Source organism: Plectropomus leopardus, chromosome 6 (assembly GCF_026936395.1).
Source record: "Plectropomus leopardus strain MGB_pleo_1.0 chromosome 6, ASM2693639v1, whole genome shotgun sequence".
NCBI lineage: Eukaryota > Metazoa > Chordata > Actinopteri > Perciformes > Serranidae > Plectropomus > Plectropomus leopardus.
This window is the reverse complement of record NC_142181.1, coordinates 36,332,395-36,349,043: the sequence shown is the minus strand read 5'-3', so window position 1 is coordinate 36,349,043 and position 16,649 is coordinate 36,332,395. Positions and strand designations below refer to the sequence as shown.

The window sequence follows — 16,649 nt, the reverse complement described above, 5'->3', positions numbered from 1 at the left end:
CCTGGTTAAGACTGGGGCTGTACTTCCCATCGCCTCTGCAGGAATGTGATGCCATCGAAAAACCCTCTGGAGTGACATTATCTGTCAGAAACAGATGTCATCCATGGACCCACAGTCGAGTAGGCACACGGTCTGGCTGTGCAGGGAAGAAATGGACTGCCTACAGGTTCTGAACTGGACTCCATGGATTCTGGATTCTGGAATTCATTTCAATGAGCGATGACTGGATGTTGCATAAGGCTGACAGGATGGGGTTACCATCCTGGTCTGCGGAGCGCGCTGCAGGGGACTGGGACTCTGGCTCTTTTGAATGGAGGTCTAGCAGCCAGAGGTGGTAAATGGACTGCACTGGTATACAACTTTTCTAGTCTCTTTGACCACTTAAAGTACTTTCACACTACATGTCACATTCACCCATTCACACACACATTCACACACTGGTGGCTGAGGCTATCGTGCAAGGTGCCACATGTTGCTAAGTAACTATTCATGCGCACTCGCGCTCTGATGACGCAGCATTGGGAGCAACTTGGGGTTCAGTATTTTGTCCAAAGACACTTCAACATGTTGACTGGACGAGCTGGGATCAAACCGCTGACCTTCCAATCAGCGGACGATTCGCTTTACTTCTGAGCCTCTGAACCACTGAGCCCTTTAGCAAAGTGGTGGAGCTGTTTTTGTCATTTTGGTATGGCTCTCGTGGGAACAGAGGAGTTAGAGACATCTGCAGGTGGGGGACTGACACAGATGTTTTCCAGAAAAAATTCCAAAAGGTATTTTTGAGTAGCTGTTATTGGAACTGTAATACTGTTGTTAAAATATGCTTTCAGGAACCTGGGCACTGGCCACAAACTAATACTGAGAGCACTTTACTTGCTGGACAAGAGCTGTGGTAGTCAAACATGTCTTCATAGATGGCCTCTGCTTCAGATTGCTTTTTTTCAGTCATGGTGTATCCTAATCATGGACAGGAATCGACATAACAAGCAGCTGGGTTAGTTGATGTGTGCACACTGACAGCCTGGTTGTTCTCATGTGTGGGAGCTTGCAAAGCCGCTTGCAGTGAAAGCAGCAAAAATGGGCAGACTAAAGCAGTTTTAACAGGGCAGTCTGAATAAAATTTGCCAATTGGTTGCATAGAAGGCAGTCATGTGATCCATCAGCTGACTCCCTTTCTATCAATCAGTTGAGCCATCAGCTGGTTAGGCTGCTTGAGATCGGCTGATATAGCTGGTTTGTAAGCTGAGCATGACTCTGGCCTCCCTGACCGAATGCTATGCTCAATTTGCTAAAAACTGAAAGCAACATCAAAGGATATGAAAACATTCAGAGTGTCTGAAAATGCCTTCAGACCTTTAACTCAAGTAGCACCTAATATTTTCATTTTTAATACACAATGTAACATGAAAATGTAGACATTTTTGACATCTTACCTTACCTTTAAGCAATAAGACTTACATTTTTTTCTTTTAATTCTCCGACTCAAAACAACCAGAGACCTCTCCCTGTTCTATGTTATTTTTGAGCAAAAAGGCAAATGTAGCGACTGATTTCACAGGCATTTTTAATTTTATCCTAAGTATTTGGATGCTCAAAGTGAAGAAAAATCAGTAATACAACATACAGTTTTGAACTTTTATTCAAAACTGTATGTTGAATAAAAAACAGTAACAACAGTAACAGTATATATATATATATATATATATATATATATATATATATATATATATATATATATATATATATATATATATATATAATTTATTTATTATGTATTTATTTTTGTTATCTGGGTTTTATATCTGTTTGCTCAACCTCAGGCAGATGCCACTAAACGAACCACTGAGCTCATAGAAGGGTTGGGGGCCAGTGGGCTGAAGGAAAATCAGTAATGAACACTGGAGGGCAGCAATACGCCACTGCAGTCTAGTCTGCCGAAGAAGAAGAAGAAGAAGAAAAAGCAGAAGGAAAAAAGTGCAGCTTCAGCAGACACACGAGAGCCGAAGTGAACGCTGGATTTATTTGGGGTCACAATCCAACAGACTGAGAGAGCAACAGGGAACAAAGAATAGGAATGAAGAAAAGTCTTTAAGATAAGGTGAATATTAGGACACCACATCCGATGGGAGAGCAGGATAAGAGGACGCAAGTGTGTAAATATGTTTTTTTTTCCATTTCATGGCACATCATTTGCAGTTAGCAGGAGCATGAGCTGTCAGCTGGTTGAGGCAGTGTCAGGCAGGCTGACAGGACTGCAGCCGGCTGCAGCAGCACACGGAACTAACGATACATTCACTCGTGTTTCCTGTTAACATCAATATAAGCAACAATATAAGCTTACAAAAGAATTAGTTTATAGGAACTGTGTCAAAAACGAGTGTCAGAGAGGCTATGGGTTACTGCCCTTTTGGTGTCAGCCTGTTTAATATTAAAGTTGGCATTATTCCAGTCTTGTGGGCGGAACACAATGCACACTGCAGACAAAAAAAGAACAGCGTGAAACACGAGGACGTCCGTTAGTTTCCTCGCTCCAGCCTGTTTGGTCGTTATCGTATGGTATGTAGCTGTGGCCTGTACAGACCTATATGTAGGCTGCCACTGTGCTCAGACTGCCAGAAACGTGTCCTGTGTTGTAAGAGGCTTCATTTAGCTGTGTGTGTGTGTGTGTGTGTGTGTGTGTGTGTGTGTGTGTAGTGCCACAGAGCTGTCATTCATCTCCTCTAAGGATTCTCTTGAATAAAAAAATGCACACTGTAGTGAAAATAGTATGTTTCCCCATAAAAACCCGCCCCACCGTGACAGTTAGTGAAAACAGAAGATCAGTAGTAACATTAGTATATTGCCATGCTGTTGGTGTCTGTTATAAACTGCATTTAAGAGTTTGGATGCTCTTTATGTAAAGACAGACAACAAACTACTCTGAAGTTAAATGCATCACATTGTGATATCCTTTGAAAACAATACTAGGTTAAAACCTAGTATTTGGCTGGACTGTGTACAGCAGTTTCCAACCTTTTGCCTTCAGGGATGTCTTTACTATCATTGAGTAAACGAGTAAAAGACATATTTAGGGATATTTCATAGTATATTAAATTCACAACAATAACACTAGAAACAACTGATAAACTGTACAGTTAACCCAAATGCCTAACTGCAGGAAGTTTGTGTTAGAGTAGCAATTATGATGAATTGTGAGCAGATTATTTGCTGATTATTTTGCTGTGCATCGGAGATGAGTTTTCTTGATATTGGTTGAAACTTTGTATAGGATTCACTATACCCACAATCATACATTCTTTAAAGGCTTCTTTTGTGAAAAATGTATTTTCTACAGCCTGCTGTAAACAGCCTTGTCCTGTTGTAGAAAATACAGCTTGTGTTCAGATCTTCAGTAAATAATTCATCCAAAGTGCAGATGTACAATTGTGGGACATGTAGGAAATGTTTTCAACGTACAGAAAGTTTTTTTCATTGCGCCCTGAAAGTTCTCCATGTGCTCCAATTTATTTATTAATTTATTTTTTAAAACTAAAGAGCACAAGTGTTTTTTGGCAAGCACCGTTTGTGGATGTATTATGTGGATGTATTTTTTTGCACTTACAGTGGTAAATAGTTGCAAATATTAGTCAGGATCATTTTTCTGTTTTCTGATGTGCTGGAAATGTATAAAGTGTCAGCACTCAGCAGCATTGCTTCAGATAATGGTGGATCATGGCAGGGAAGCAGAATTTGAGTCTGTGTTTCTGGTCCAAGGTTTGGACACATTTCGGCTTTTGTTAAAACTGAGATGTTCTTAATAAAATGATTACTTTTTGCAAAATATGCAGATATGAGATCAAATGCAATGCTAAATTGCCATTTAATTGTTGTGTAAACTTATTATGGTAATTTACCTCTGATTCCCTTGTGAAAAAAACCCTGCTGGATTCTGAACTCTACAATCCAGTATCCAGTATGTTTGTGTAGTTCAGTGTACCGTGCTTTTCCAATGTTATACCTCCACTGCTACAACATAGAAATAGGCATTATCTTTTTCTCAATTTTTGGCAAAAAAAAAAACCTCACTACATCACTTTCTGGTCATGGAAACTTATCATGTCGTACTGCTCAAAATAAGCCTGTGTCATTCTTGTATCGTATCACCAGCCATGTCTTGTAAGATGCATCATATCATTGTTAAAATGTATTGGTTTTTTTGTTTTTTTTAAACATATTTTTATTGACTTTTCAACATAAATGAGCTTTAACAACATAGTGCCATTTACATTCTCAGCATCCTTAGTAATGACAAATAAAGTAATTAAAAAAAATAATGAAGAAAATAAAATGCATGTTTGAGAAACAAAACAAAACACCACCACCCACTTCCAAGTTTTTACATGGGCTGTCAAGTAACTCATCCAGCTGAATCCACACTCCCTCTAAGACCTGTTTCCTAAATTCCCAGCCTCCTCAGGTAGAAGAAAGAAAAATAAATAAATAAATAAATAAATAAATAATAATAATAATAAAATAAAAAATAAATAGATAAATAAACAAATTAATACATCCTGTCCCACGGATAAGGCATAGACACTTTACACCGGATAAGTCACAGAAACAATCTAGGATCTAAGAGATAGAAAGAGTATTCCAATCCAGTGTAAATCTCCCCTTTTTAATGATGTCACGTAAGGATGGAGGCAAATACCGTAGGAAGGCTGACCAGGATCTCTCAAACACTTCATCATCGCCCTTTACATGTGCAGTTAGTCTTTCCAGTGGTAAGATACTATAGGTCTCATGAAGCCACTGTTTGACTGAGGGAGGCCTCTCACTGATCCACTGCTTTAAGATACATCTTCTAGCCAAAAGTAAAAGTTTATCACAAAGTTTGAAGTTCACTTTGCTTAGGGACAGCGTTTTAGAGGGCAAGCCCAAGATAAGTTAAAATGTATTGTTAACCCCTGCCATTAACCATTCAAAAATCTGTCCAAGGGATGCGCAGATCCATCAGCTGGTGACGGGAATCAGACAGTTTTAACTTGATGGGCTGTGACTGGCTACTCTGTCACAGATAAAAGTCATCCTGTGCTGATCACCACACGTTGGTTCACGTCTCAAACAGCATTAAGAGGAGCTATCTAACAGACAGGGGTATACCACCCAAATCTGTCATGGTCACGGATATGATAAGTAGCTCAAAAATGTAGCATAGCAAAGCTATCAGTAATCTTCTCGGATAAAGAGGTTAAAATATGCTGAAATACTTAGCGTCTTAGTTTGGGAGGTAGAACTAAATAAAAACACAAATATGGGTGGTCTACCCGCATCTGCTAGCAAGCTGATTAGTCAAGAAAACTGGTAGATGTAGAGCTGGGCGATATGGCCTCAAATCAATATCACGATATATTGAGCAGTTCACCTCGATAACTTTAAATGGACGATAACCCTGCGCCCCCTGCGCAAAAAAAAAAAAGTTTGGCCATAGATGGGGCTGTGGCAGTTACATTCATAGTATGACTCCCCTGGACCTATTTATTGCAATTATTTTGCCACTTTAAAGGACTGTATAACCACACTGTCTGAAAATAAATGAAGAAAATACAAATTAAGTACTTTTAGCTGTTAAGATTTATTGAACAGCTGATAAGCACAGATTACTTGAAATGAGAACAATAACTTAAATTTCCTGCAAACACAAAGTATTAAAAATACAATCTCTTATAAACAAATTCTAAATATGGATATTACAGAGAGCTTACTCCAAAATGGCCACATTCGAGTTGTCAAGTAATCAGGTTCTCTATAATGAGAGAAACAAGTTGCATCCCTTGTAAACTAAAAAAATTTCACATTTGTGCAAGTAAACAATGACTTGTGCAAAGGTAAAACCATCATGTGCAAAGGCCTGTCTCTGTGTAAAGGCCTTGGAGGTAGTGTTGCTTTTAAGTAAATATTAAAGGCTAAACAATGCCTTGTGCAAAGGCCTATCTCTGTTTAAAGGACTTGGAGGTAGTGTCACTTGTAAAATAATAAATAATGTCATGAACAAAAATGTCAATAGAACACTGAAAAAAAATATTGCAAATAAACACTAAACACTGCCATGTGACAGGTGACAATTGACAGCTTTAAACTCTTTTAAGCAAATACTTTAAATAGTGCCGTGTGCAAAAATGTCAATATAACACTGATGATTACGAATAAAAGGGTCTTGAACAGGTTGCCTCAAAAAGGAGCAGCAGACTTGGTATCCTAAACTGTTTACTCAGACTAGTGTTGTAGATGTGAATCCGACTCATGGCTGCTGTTGCATGTGATCACTCTACTCTATGCACTAGTGTTTACTCCAGGTTCTTGCTAAGAAACACTAGCATGTTTACCATTTCAGGTTTCAGGCAGGATCTGAGGCATGTAACAATGTTTCCTCCAGAACTGAAAACCCGCTCGGATGGGGAGCTAGTGGCTGGTATGCAAAGGTACTTTTTTGCCACTTTACTTAGAGTGGGAAAGTGTACCTGATGCTCCCTCCACCAGTCTAGTGGATTTCCCTCACTATCCTGCACAGGAGACACTAAGTAGCTGCTCAGCTCTGCTTCTACTGCTTGCTCAGATGACACAATGGGTGCAGTTGAAGGGGTAGCCTCACTTCCTTTGAAAAAGCTTCCCAGTGATCTCTTTGGCTTTTTTGCTTCTGATGATGTAGAAGGCTGAGGCTCGGTGCTCTCTGCGGTACTTCCTGTGTGGACTGCAGCTGCTGACTTCATCTCTGTTTTCACTTTCTCTTGAATGGCGGTGACACAGTATGCAGAAATGTATGCTGCTTTGAATCTTGGGTCAACAAAACTGGCTGTGTCCAAAAGCTCTACAGTGGGGGGATCTGAGAACTTCTCATCAAGGTACACAAGGATGTGAGATTTGATGGCTTTGGTCAGCGCCACATCATCTTCTTCCTCAGCCAGCACTCGTGAATGGAGAATGTGTAGGACAGGCTTCACAGATGAGATGGTGACATACTCTTCACCCGACAGGGCGTCGGTGAACTCCACCAATGGAGCGAGAGCTTTGTTTACAGCCTCCAAGACATCCAGGTCTGACCATTTTGGAACAAGATGCCTTGATGCCTTGTCATCAGCGAGGACCTGTAATAATAATAATGATAATTATTATTATTATTATTATTTATTTTATTTATATTGCACTTTTCATCTTAAATGACAGATCAGAGCAATTACAATAAAGTCTAAAATCATTACATGAGCCCAGCCACTAAAAGGCACACAATAAAATAGTACCAAGGATAGAGTACCAAGGATCATAGCCTACCTGTGTGATGGCATTCTTCTGCTCCAGGATCCTTGCTGTCATCATCTGCATGGATCCTCATCTGGTTGGACATGCTGTTTTGAGCTTGTGAGTAGGCAGGTTTATCTCTTGTTGTACCTTCTGTAATGTCTTCTTCTTTTTCCAACTGTAAGAAAAGGCACTGACGATCTTTTTGCAGACCTTCATTGCCCGTTCCACAGGGGCTTGATTTTTCAGGGCGTTTTCTGAAGAACAAGCATGCACGCACACACACATACACACACACACACACACATTAAGAGAAGGAAAAATAGCTGTAGCCATTTAACTGTAATTCTATAGCTAAAACGTTACTGCTGTAGCTCTATTATGTGGCAAAAAGACAGAATTTAATATTTTAATATGTCCTACATTATACAATTGAACACACAAAAACACACAATGTAACAGCAGGTCAGCACCAAAAGATATCCCCATTAAGATCTGCTCACTTACCAATTGCCAGGTGCAGCCGATGTCCAAAACATTGCACACGCGTCCATCCGTTGAGCTCGGCAGCTTTCACAATATTGGCGCCATTGTCAGTTGTTATGGCGACGAGGTCCTCTTCCCTGATGTCCCATGCAGACAGCATCGTTCTTAAGCTCTGTCCGACCATCTCTCCTGTGTGATCAGATGGAAAATATGCCGTCTCGAGCACTCTGGTGCGCAATTTCCATTTGTCGTCGATGTAATGCACTGTCAGACTGATATAGGGCTCCATGGTGCGACCTGACCAGAGATCGGATGTGGCTGCAAAGTGCTTAATATATCTCAACTCAGCAGCGACCCTTTCTCTCTCTCTGTTCTGTACATCCTGGGAATCACTGTTTTCGGAAAATATTTTCGCGATGGCAGGCTGTATCTCTTGTCGATGGTTTTCATGAGGTGTATGAACCCCTTGCGCTCCACTGTAGCAATGGGAGCCATGTCGTTTGCTATATGGTAGCCTATAGCATTGGTGATTTCGATCCATCTTTTTGATGTTCACTCATATTGTTGAGTACTAGCAAATGCTTTGGTTATAGACTGCTGCCTGGTGGTGGAAGCACTTGTTGCTGGTCCTGATTGCTTCTCGCTTTGAGCTTTTTTATTTCTTCGAATTGAATCACGTGGTTGTACTGCAGGTGGTGGAAGAGGTTGGATGTGTTGCTGTGACTTGTCGCCACAGTATTTTGGCACAGTTTACATTTCACATTTTTTTGGTCGACATCGTCCTTGCTGAACCCAAAATACTGCTAAACGATTGATGAAGCATTTCTTTTTGGAACAAGCTGCTCACCTTCTCCCTCGACCACATCAACTTCGTCTACTTCAGCCGCCGCAGCAGCCGCTACAACTTTCAAACCGTCCTCCATCCCCTCACCTCTCTTTCCCTGCTTGTTACAGACTGGGTGGGGTGGAGTCACGTCTCTGACGGAGTACAGCGTCTTAAAGGGACATGAGAACATAGCCTACCTACACATAACCAAAACCAACTTTCATTTTCTTTTTTTTTTAAACACCGAACATACCGACATGGGCAAAATGACGTCGGTTATCGTCGATAAATTTTTGGTTTATTGCCCAGGCCTGGTAGAGACAAAAGTTGCCTTTACCATATGCATTCACTTTAATCAGCTGATATTAACTTTTGATTTGACCTGATGTAAGAATCACCTGATCAACTGTCCTGGGAAGGTTCATTTGCATGTGGAGAAACTTCTCTAATTCTCCTTTATCACAACACACATTCATTAAAATATACAAAAGATAGCTGCTTTTGTATCATCTTTTATTTGTTCACTTCTCTGAATAGAAATACTGTAATTTCCACCACAGTTGGGGAAGCTGATAACAAAAGAAAAGCTGATGCTTGCAGTTTCATGTAATTGAGTAGAAAATGCTAAAACAATCAGTGCCATATTCCCGGAGCTCTTTCAGCTTTTTCAGTCTAATAAATAACAATGCAGACTTACAAAATTTCAAAAAAGGTACATTCTTACCCTTATTTCCCTCATTAAACAGAATTGTTGGTCATAAATCCTTCTTTCAGGCAAGCTGCAATAGATCTCCACCCACACATTTCAAAATTATAATAACTAACTCTGCCACCATTGTTTCTCAAACTCTGCACACACTCTAGGTATTAACCTGAGGCCTACTGCACAAAACCTACATAGTGAACAAAGCCAGGATTTTCCAGGTATATCTGGGCTGAATTTAGCTGTGATTCGGTTGCATGGATGCTCCAGACCAGCCTAACAGCTAGGCTTGTTGAATCCTGGAGCCTGATTGGTTAAGTCAGCTGTCACTCTTTTATTCATTTTCATTAGCCTGCATTAAAACAGGCTTCCACACTGTATTCAGTAAAGTGGGCCTACTTTTATGATTTTCATTATACAGTTAAAGGTAATGTGCGCACCATGAGTGAGATTTGAACCAACAGTTAAACATATGTTGTATGTATCAAGACTCCTGTTCATACTGCTCATAGAAGTTTGATGAATATTTAGAGTATACCGGTAGGCTAATATTACAATTGTTGAGATGTTGAGAAATGGCTGATGAAGTTGCAAAAGTGGTTTCAATGAAGTGAGTGAGGGAACAGCCTCATCACTGACGCCCTCACCCTCCCGCAGAGGGTCTGTGTGGTTTTGTGGATGAGTGTGGTGGACGTGGCACATGTCGCCTTGGCTAAATACTCGTTACCTTTATAAGTGTTAGTAATTAGTCTTCCTTATGAATGTTTCAGGAACATTCATTTGTTTTGCAGACTTCTAAGGCAAAGTGTCAAACTGATTTGGAAAACTAACAAGTGTCTCCTCGCATGGTGATTGCCGTTAATGGGGATCCTCTCGTAGCCTGCTGCATTCAGCCAAACCCCACACAACTTTTTCGGATGTTGATGAATGCTTCTCTATCTTAAAAAAGTTATGCTTCAGCAGACGTGGCCATGGAGTTGAAAAAATAGAAAAATATAGCAAAAAGTAGCAAGGATTTGAGGAGCTACTGGCTACTGCACGTACATGCGCTGCTGATACATTCAGTTTAGTGAAACATCAGCAAATATTTTCCATGTTTCCCGAGTGTGTGACTTGTAAGTCTCATAATAGAGTGACAACAGTTGTCTAAAGCTATCCTCGAATGAGCATATGTGCCAGGTTGCTTTTAGCCGTTGCCTGATGTCTTTATGGTAATCGCACTTGTTTAAACCATTAACACACCTTTACTTTATCTATTTTGGGAGTCCAGTTGTTGTTAAGATGCCTGTAAGCATAACCTGATTCACTGCTACATTATTTGGTGTGTTAATGCCACCAAACTTAACAGGGTGACTCAAAATTCTTTTTGCCCTCATTGTCTCATCATATTTTTTCATTTTTTTCATTTTAGATTTTTAAATTGCTTCTGTATTTTTATCCTATGTCTTATGTTAATTGTTTTACACCAGAACACCAAGTCAGATTCCTTGTATATGTAAATGTACTTGGCAATAAAACCGGATTCTGATTCTGATTTTCATATTATGCTATCTGTTTTTGACAGAATACTCCGTGACATATAGAGGCCGCAGAACTGAAGGATGAGCTCAATGCAAAGGTTAGTGACACAGTATTATTGAGTCTTGTGCAAGCTGACTAATGTTTGGAAAATTTGAAATTGCCCAACCCTACATAGCACAGAGAAGAGTCAGCCTGCACTGCTAACCACAGTCAGCGTTGATGGTGGGTGTGGCGGAGTCTGCAGTATGAAGTGTCCTGCTCGTTGCTGTGTGTTGACTGAGTGTAATGGCTTTGTTTTAAATCAATAATGCTGTGTTTTGCCACATGTAGATTTAACTTTAGCGGGATGCCCAGATTAACAGAGGCTGACAAAGTATACTTGGCAACCCATTTTTGCATTTTTTCACTGAGCAGCAAACCGTGGTGGAGCATTAAACAGCTGTTTCCTCGGATGCTGGCAAAGGGCAAAACAGAGCTGAATGAGAGACAATGTTGGACTTCAGGTGGACACGAACACCAATACAAATGAGTGATCATACTGCTCGGTTTGCTGTATGTGAAAATGAGTAACTGTTAGCTGTTAACACATTTCACATAAAAACTTTCAGCTGGTTGCACTTTTCAGTGGCTAGAAATGTATCATTGTTGCAGCTTTCAAGTTACACAAAACAAAATGTTTATATTGAAAAGCTCAGGCTCATTCACATCAAAAATCCTAATGGAAGAATCTGGCAAGGAGTTCAGGTGTGTTTACCACAAAACAGTTGTTATTTTGCCTTTCACTCTTGCACAACAAGAGGTATTACAGAACAACCACTCACTAAGTTACAGTAAAGTATATCAGCTTTATTTTACTTTCTCAAGAAATGCCTGGTCCCTTCTGGGAAAGAATATTCATCAGAATTATTCATATTCAGTCTTCCTTCCTAAGTAAAGACATTTTCTTTACTTGTGCAATTCGGGGCTTCCTATGTATGAATTTCTCACAGCAGCATTGGACTAGTCTTGCTGAAGAGGTATAATTGTGTGTGCTTGTATGAAATGTCAATGCCTTGCAGGTATGTCAATATACTTGCTACAACCCGCAAACAGCCCAATTATAGCTGATCTCTGCCGTGAGGCAGATCCAGGATCGGTTTTTAGATGAACCACATGGTGAGGAAAGTGGCATGTTGACTGTGGGAATGAAGTAACCTTTCCTGTTTGTCTCTGTGGATTTGCACGCTAGAAAGACTGTGAATAATGCCAACGAACCAACCTGTATGATGTGTTTTTCAGACAGCTGAGTCAGCTGCTTGGTGCATGGAGATGGAAGAGGAGGTTGAAGGTTTCTCTGAACCCAGCCACTGGCTTTTACTGCAGGACCTTCTGCTCCTCCACTGCAGAACCAGGTGCACAACTCAGTTTTAAGCCCCTTTGCTATTTGACACGAAGAGACATAGTGCTTTCTTACACACTCCTTCTAAAAAGCTTTCTTCAGTGTGAAAATGCACAATAATGATTTTAACAGTTTTGATTTGAAGTTGCAGGACAGAGGAAAATGTGACCAGAGTGTACTGTAGGTACTATTAGTTGCAGTGGTGGAAACATTGGCTATGGTTACATGCACAGCAGTATTCCCCTATTGTTTCGAACATGACAATATTCTGAATTTGATGAGGGTCACATAAACAGCATATTCTGTTTGAAATCATTTTAATTGGGCTGTTTTCCGAATTTAGCATTTAAGTCAGGTGGGATATGCTAGTATTATTTTGGTTTTAGGAGCGTTACTTTGGGATTTATACAGCACATTTGCAATATGTGTCTCAGTTGCGTGTTTTTACTGCACTTTGGGACACATGGCTTATCAGAGGGGGAGACATTTGGTCAAATACTGAATTGGTGAACACTGAGTAAAAAATTGTCACGCGTTTTTATAAGCCATGGGCGTTTGGGGTCCATTGCTCTTGCTTAAGAAACACACATGCAAAGTAGAGCTTTACACAAAGCAGAACCCCAGAAATGACTCGTTATTCACATTTTGCTACCATGGAGCAATACTGCAATTTGCATAGACTATTAATATATTAACTTTAGCTGTAAGTTTGTTTCCGGCTTGCAGAGAAGTAATTATCAAGTTTAATTGCCCTGCGGTAACAGTTTAACTTGAAGAGTGGTAGTGGCAATAGTGTGAGCAGGTGAGGTGTTCGTTTGTATTTGCAGAGCTGCGATTGTTACTATGCAGTCACATTTTGCGACCATGAAGCACCGGTGCGACATGCAAATATTAATAATATTTGAACTAGAGAGCTAACGCTGACATCCAGCAGTTACCCAGAAACTTCAAGTCCACAGCAAAAATATCAACACTTCCCTAACCCATTATAAAAGCACCGTTGGTCCCATTTTGATTTATATAATTATAACAATACTTTTTAAAATGTCATTGTAAAAGTACTTTAACTTCCTTATAATCATATTTATGAAATGTTATTATAACTATAGTGTATTCAACTTTATTATTTGACAGCAGCTACTTTATTTAACTTCACTGAGATATTAAGACGGAGGCCCCATAGTTTGAACCAAGACGGCAAACTCTTTTGGCCTCTCACATTCACAGCGTCAGTGCATTAGCGCCATTTCTTCTGTTCTTACCTTTCAAAATAAAAGCCCGAGACAGATTCAGTCTATCACAGGTTGCCAGAGGGACTCATTAAGACGCTGAGACTGTGGGGATGAGCTGTTCAATATATCTAATACTTTTACTTCACATTTTGCTCTGGCCTCCTCTCTAAGTTTGCATTCAATATTATCTCAATTAAATTTAGGCTGTGAAAACAAAAAAGGCGATTCATTATTTTGACTGGTAAAAAAAATATGCTTGTCTTGGAGATTTTTTTCAACCAGCCAAATTGACTGGTGATTAAAAAAGTTAATTCTAGACACTGACTGTCAGACTGTAAAGCCTTAACCAAAGTTAGCAGCAACAAACTCCTACAGAGCCTGCCCCCCCCCTCTGAATTTTTTTTTGGTAGTGTATCAGCGCTTTTTGAACATTTTCCAGCCCATTTTAAAATGATCGCAATCATAATATTTGAATAGGTTAATGTGACTTGTAGCATGAAAGTGCTTTGAGTGGTCAAAAATGACTAGAAGCCCTATATAAGTGCAGGGCCAGGTCAATTTCTAGTACAAGTACTAATACTTACGGTAGGGCAAGTCATTCCTACTTTTATCCACAATACCCCGTAATTACCCAGTACTTAGCATATACACATAGTTTAAGTTACCACTTATACCATCCTTTTCTATAAAATACTATACAGGTATGCAGTACTTTCATAATATTTAAAGTTTAAGTCATTCATCCTTTCCTAAAAAATACCCCTTATCTGCAATTCCAAAATGTTACTCCCTTGACTCCTTTGTCCCACTGTACCTACATGAAGGTGCCAGTAGGAACCTGCAAATATTTTGCAGGTTTTGATTCATACTAGATATTACACTGAAAGTTCAGAGGACGTGCTTGAAAAAGTGTTGGGTAATTACCCAGTAAGTCTCATGCTGTATTACAAAATGTTACCCTTGTCATATCCATGGCAGGCAAAATCAAATAGAGCCGTTAGAAGTAAAACTTCCCTCTCAAGGTCTAGTTGAGTTTTGAGAGCCATTGTCCTCTGAGCTGTAGTGTAAGAAATGATTATACCTTGTAAACATTATTTAGAGCTCTCCCACAGGATTGAGTGATTAACTTCCTGTATTTCATTTACTGTAAGAAGTTACAATTTTGTTAAAAAACAAAGACGTATTTGCTAAATCAGTGGTGAATTAGTTTTGATACTGCTTCGTCTGATTATTTTGCTTTTGACTGGCTCTGTAAGATCTTTGTGAAGGCTGAGAAAGTAACCCTGATGCCAGTGTGGGCTGGCATAAAGCCCTAAAGTGTAAATTACCAATCTTTTATCATTTACAGTAGACCCCATAGAGATCCACAGGAGGAAGCTCTTCCTATGGTTCAGCCACCTTCCTCAGGAGGAGAAACAGTTTGGTGGTTACTTCAGCCCAGAGACCATGCATGTGGATCCACTGATCCTGGAAAGAACTGCTGAAGAGATGATAGGCCTGCTCAGTTCCCCTCTCCAATCTCACAGCTCCTCCAGCCATTCTGTGACAGTGGAACAGCTGTTTGAGCCCACTGATGTCTGGAGTGAGGGCCGAGGACTTAACGTGCTGCTGTATGGGGCCGTGGGAACAGGGAAAAATACAGTGGTCCGAAAGCTGGTGCTGGATTGGTGCTCTGGGATTGCCCTGACTCACTTCAAGCTGCTGGTTCCTTTCTCTTGTGAGGACCTTGGCCAGCTGTCAAAGTAAGATAACTTATCTACTCAGGGGCTTTTATTCATGGTTGTCTTATGGCTTATATATCTGATATTCTGAATTTAGAATCATGCTACATTAGTCTTTTCCCCCAGAATCAGAGCCAGTCAACACATTATACTTATACAACTGTAAAGGCACTTGAAGAGTGCAAGGCCAATGCAAGTAGTGTAAGAAAGGTCTATGCCCAGGCCCACCTCTTCTGTCAGACCCATTCCGGTCCTGAGCTTGGAGAAGTAAGTGAAATGTGTACACCAGATGATCGTCAGGATCATACAATAGTATTTATTCGTTAATTCGATTGGGCCACAAAATAAGTCCACCAATAACTATTTTTTAATGTCTTCTTTTCAAATTAAAGTTAAATTGAAATATTAAGATTGTATTGTTTACCTTGATGTTAGTGGTGGAGGTCATGTGGCAGAGGCTATGTTGCATCTAAGTTGACCCTTTTTGCTTAATAGCCTTTGATACATATATCTTAGCATATATTACATTTATATATTCATGATGAGCATGAAAAAAACAGACAAAATAAACACAACAGAAAAACACACAATTAAAAGGAGAACCAACAATGCCATCTTGGGGAACTACACCCCAGGAAATACTTTACTAAACTGAAATGATGTTTGAATTTAGTATTAAGGGCACACAGACTCATAACTGAAACAAGGACAGAGACGTGATAGCAAAAATAACCAAATATTTTATTGAATTAATGTGAATGAAAAAATATGTGGGAATTGCAGCTGCTAGAGGAGAGATGAAAAAAGAACAGACAAATAAACAAGTACTAATGAGGGGAATTTAAAATATTCATGCAAACTGTGAAGTGCAATGTCTCCCTGTGAGAATTTTGTCCGAATTTTAAAAAAATATTTTGTTCATTCAGTACATGAATGTGATTTATTACAATCAAATCACTGAGTAACTTAAATTCCATAAACTGAACACAGGTATGGTCAGTTATACAGTGACTGCCCTATCGCGTTGCTGTCAGTACAGAATAATATTAATAAGATGCACAAAGTAATACATCCTTTCCCTCATAGGTCAGCTTCTTTAAGGGACCTGGTGAGCAGGAAGTACCTCCACCTTAAAAAACACCCTCTGCTGAGTGGGGAGGGAAACCAGGCCAAGGATGTGCTCTTCCTCTTCAATGGAATAGAGAAGATGAAACTGGACTTCCGAATTGGAGCCACAGAGCTTTGCAGTGATCCTAATGAGGCGCTGCCTCCAGGTGTAGTGGTGGTCAACTTGCTAAGAAAATACCTTCTGCCTGAGGTAAGAGACAGTCCAACATCATTTTTCTGTTATGTCTCCTCTAAATCTGTCTTAGGCTATCATTTATCCTATCCTATCTACTTTAAAATGTGGTTCAAACATCCAGTTGGACTCGAGGATAAGCTGATTAGATTTTGGTGGTGAAAGGTCAGTGTGACATCACAAAAGATGTTTTTGGCCATAACTCAA

The 16,649-nt window shown here is 39.8% G+C and overlaps 2 protein-coding genes across 8 annotated transcripts in view; one reads left to right on the top strand and one right to left on the bottom strand.

The window, feature by feature from the left end:
- The window catches only part of nlrx1 (NLR family member X1), a 45,652-nt gene that overhangs the window by 8,030 nt on the left and 20,973 nt on the right, over positions 1-16,649 (top strand). Inside the window, exons 1-5 of one of the 7 annotated variants that reach the window (XM_042486287.2) lie at positions 1,945-2,098; positions 10,855-10,908; positions 12,090-12,202; positions 14,770-15,163; positions 16,229-16,460. In XM_042486287.2, coding sequence (XP_042342221.2) covers positions 10,892-10,908; positions 12,090-12,202; positions 14,770-15,163; positions 16,229-16,460 — 756 coding nt within the window. In that variant the 5' untranslated portion in view covers positions 1,945-2,098; positions 10,855-10,891. Of the gene's footprint in view, positions 1-1,944; positions 2,150-10,854; positions 10,909-12,089; positions 12,203-14,769; positions 15,164-16,228; positions 16,461-16,649 lie in introns of those variants that run through there. The other 6 variants (XM_088079360.1, XM_042486293.2, XM_042486285.2 and 3 more) reach the window with 6 other exon arrangements.
- Positions 5,571-8,378, bottom strand: LOC148189454 (E3 SUMO-protein ligase ZBED1-like). The gene is made up of 2 exons (XM_088079365.1): positions 7,309-8,378; positions 5,571-7,124 (listed from the first exon to the last, which is right to left on the bottom strand). The coding sequence occupies exons 1-2, from the start codon at positions 7,357-7,359 to the stop codon at positions 6,327-6,329; spliced, it is 849 nt and encodes a 282-aa protein (XP_087935491.1). The 5' UTR covers positions 7,360-8,378; the 3' UTR covers positions 5,571-6,326.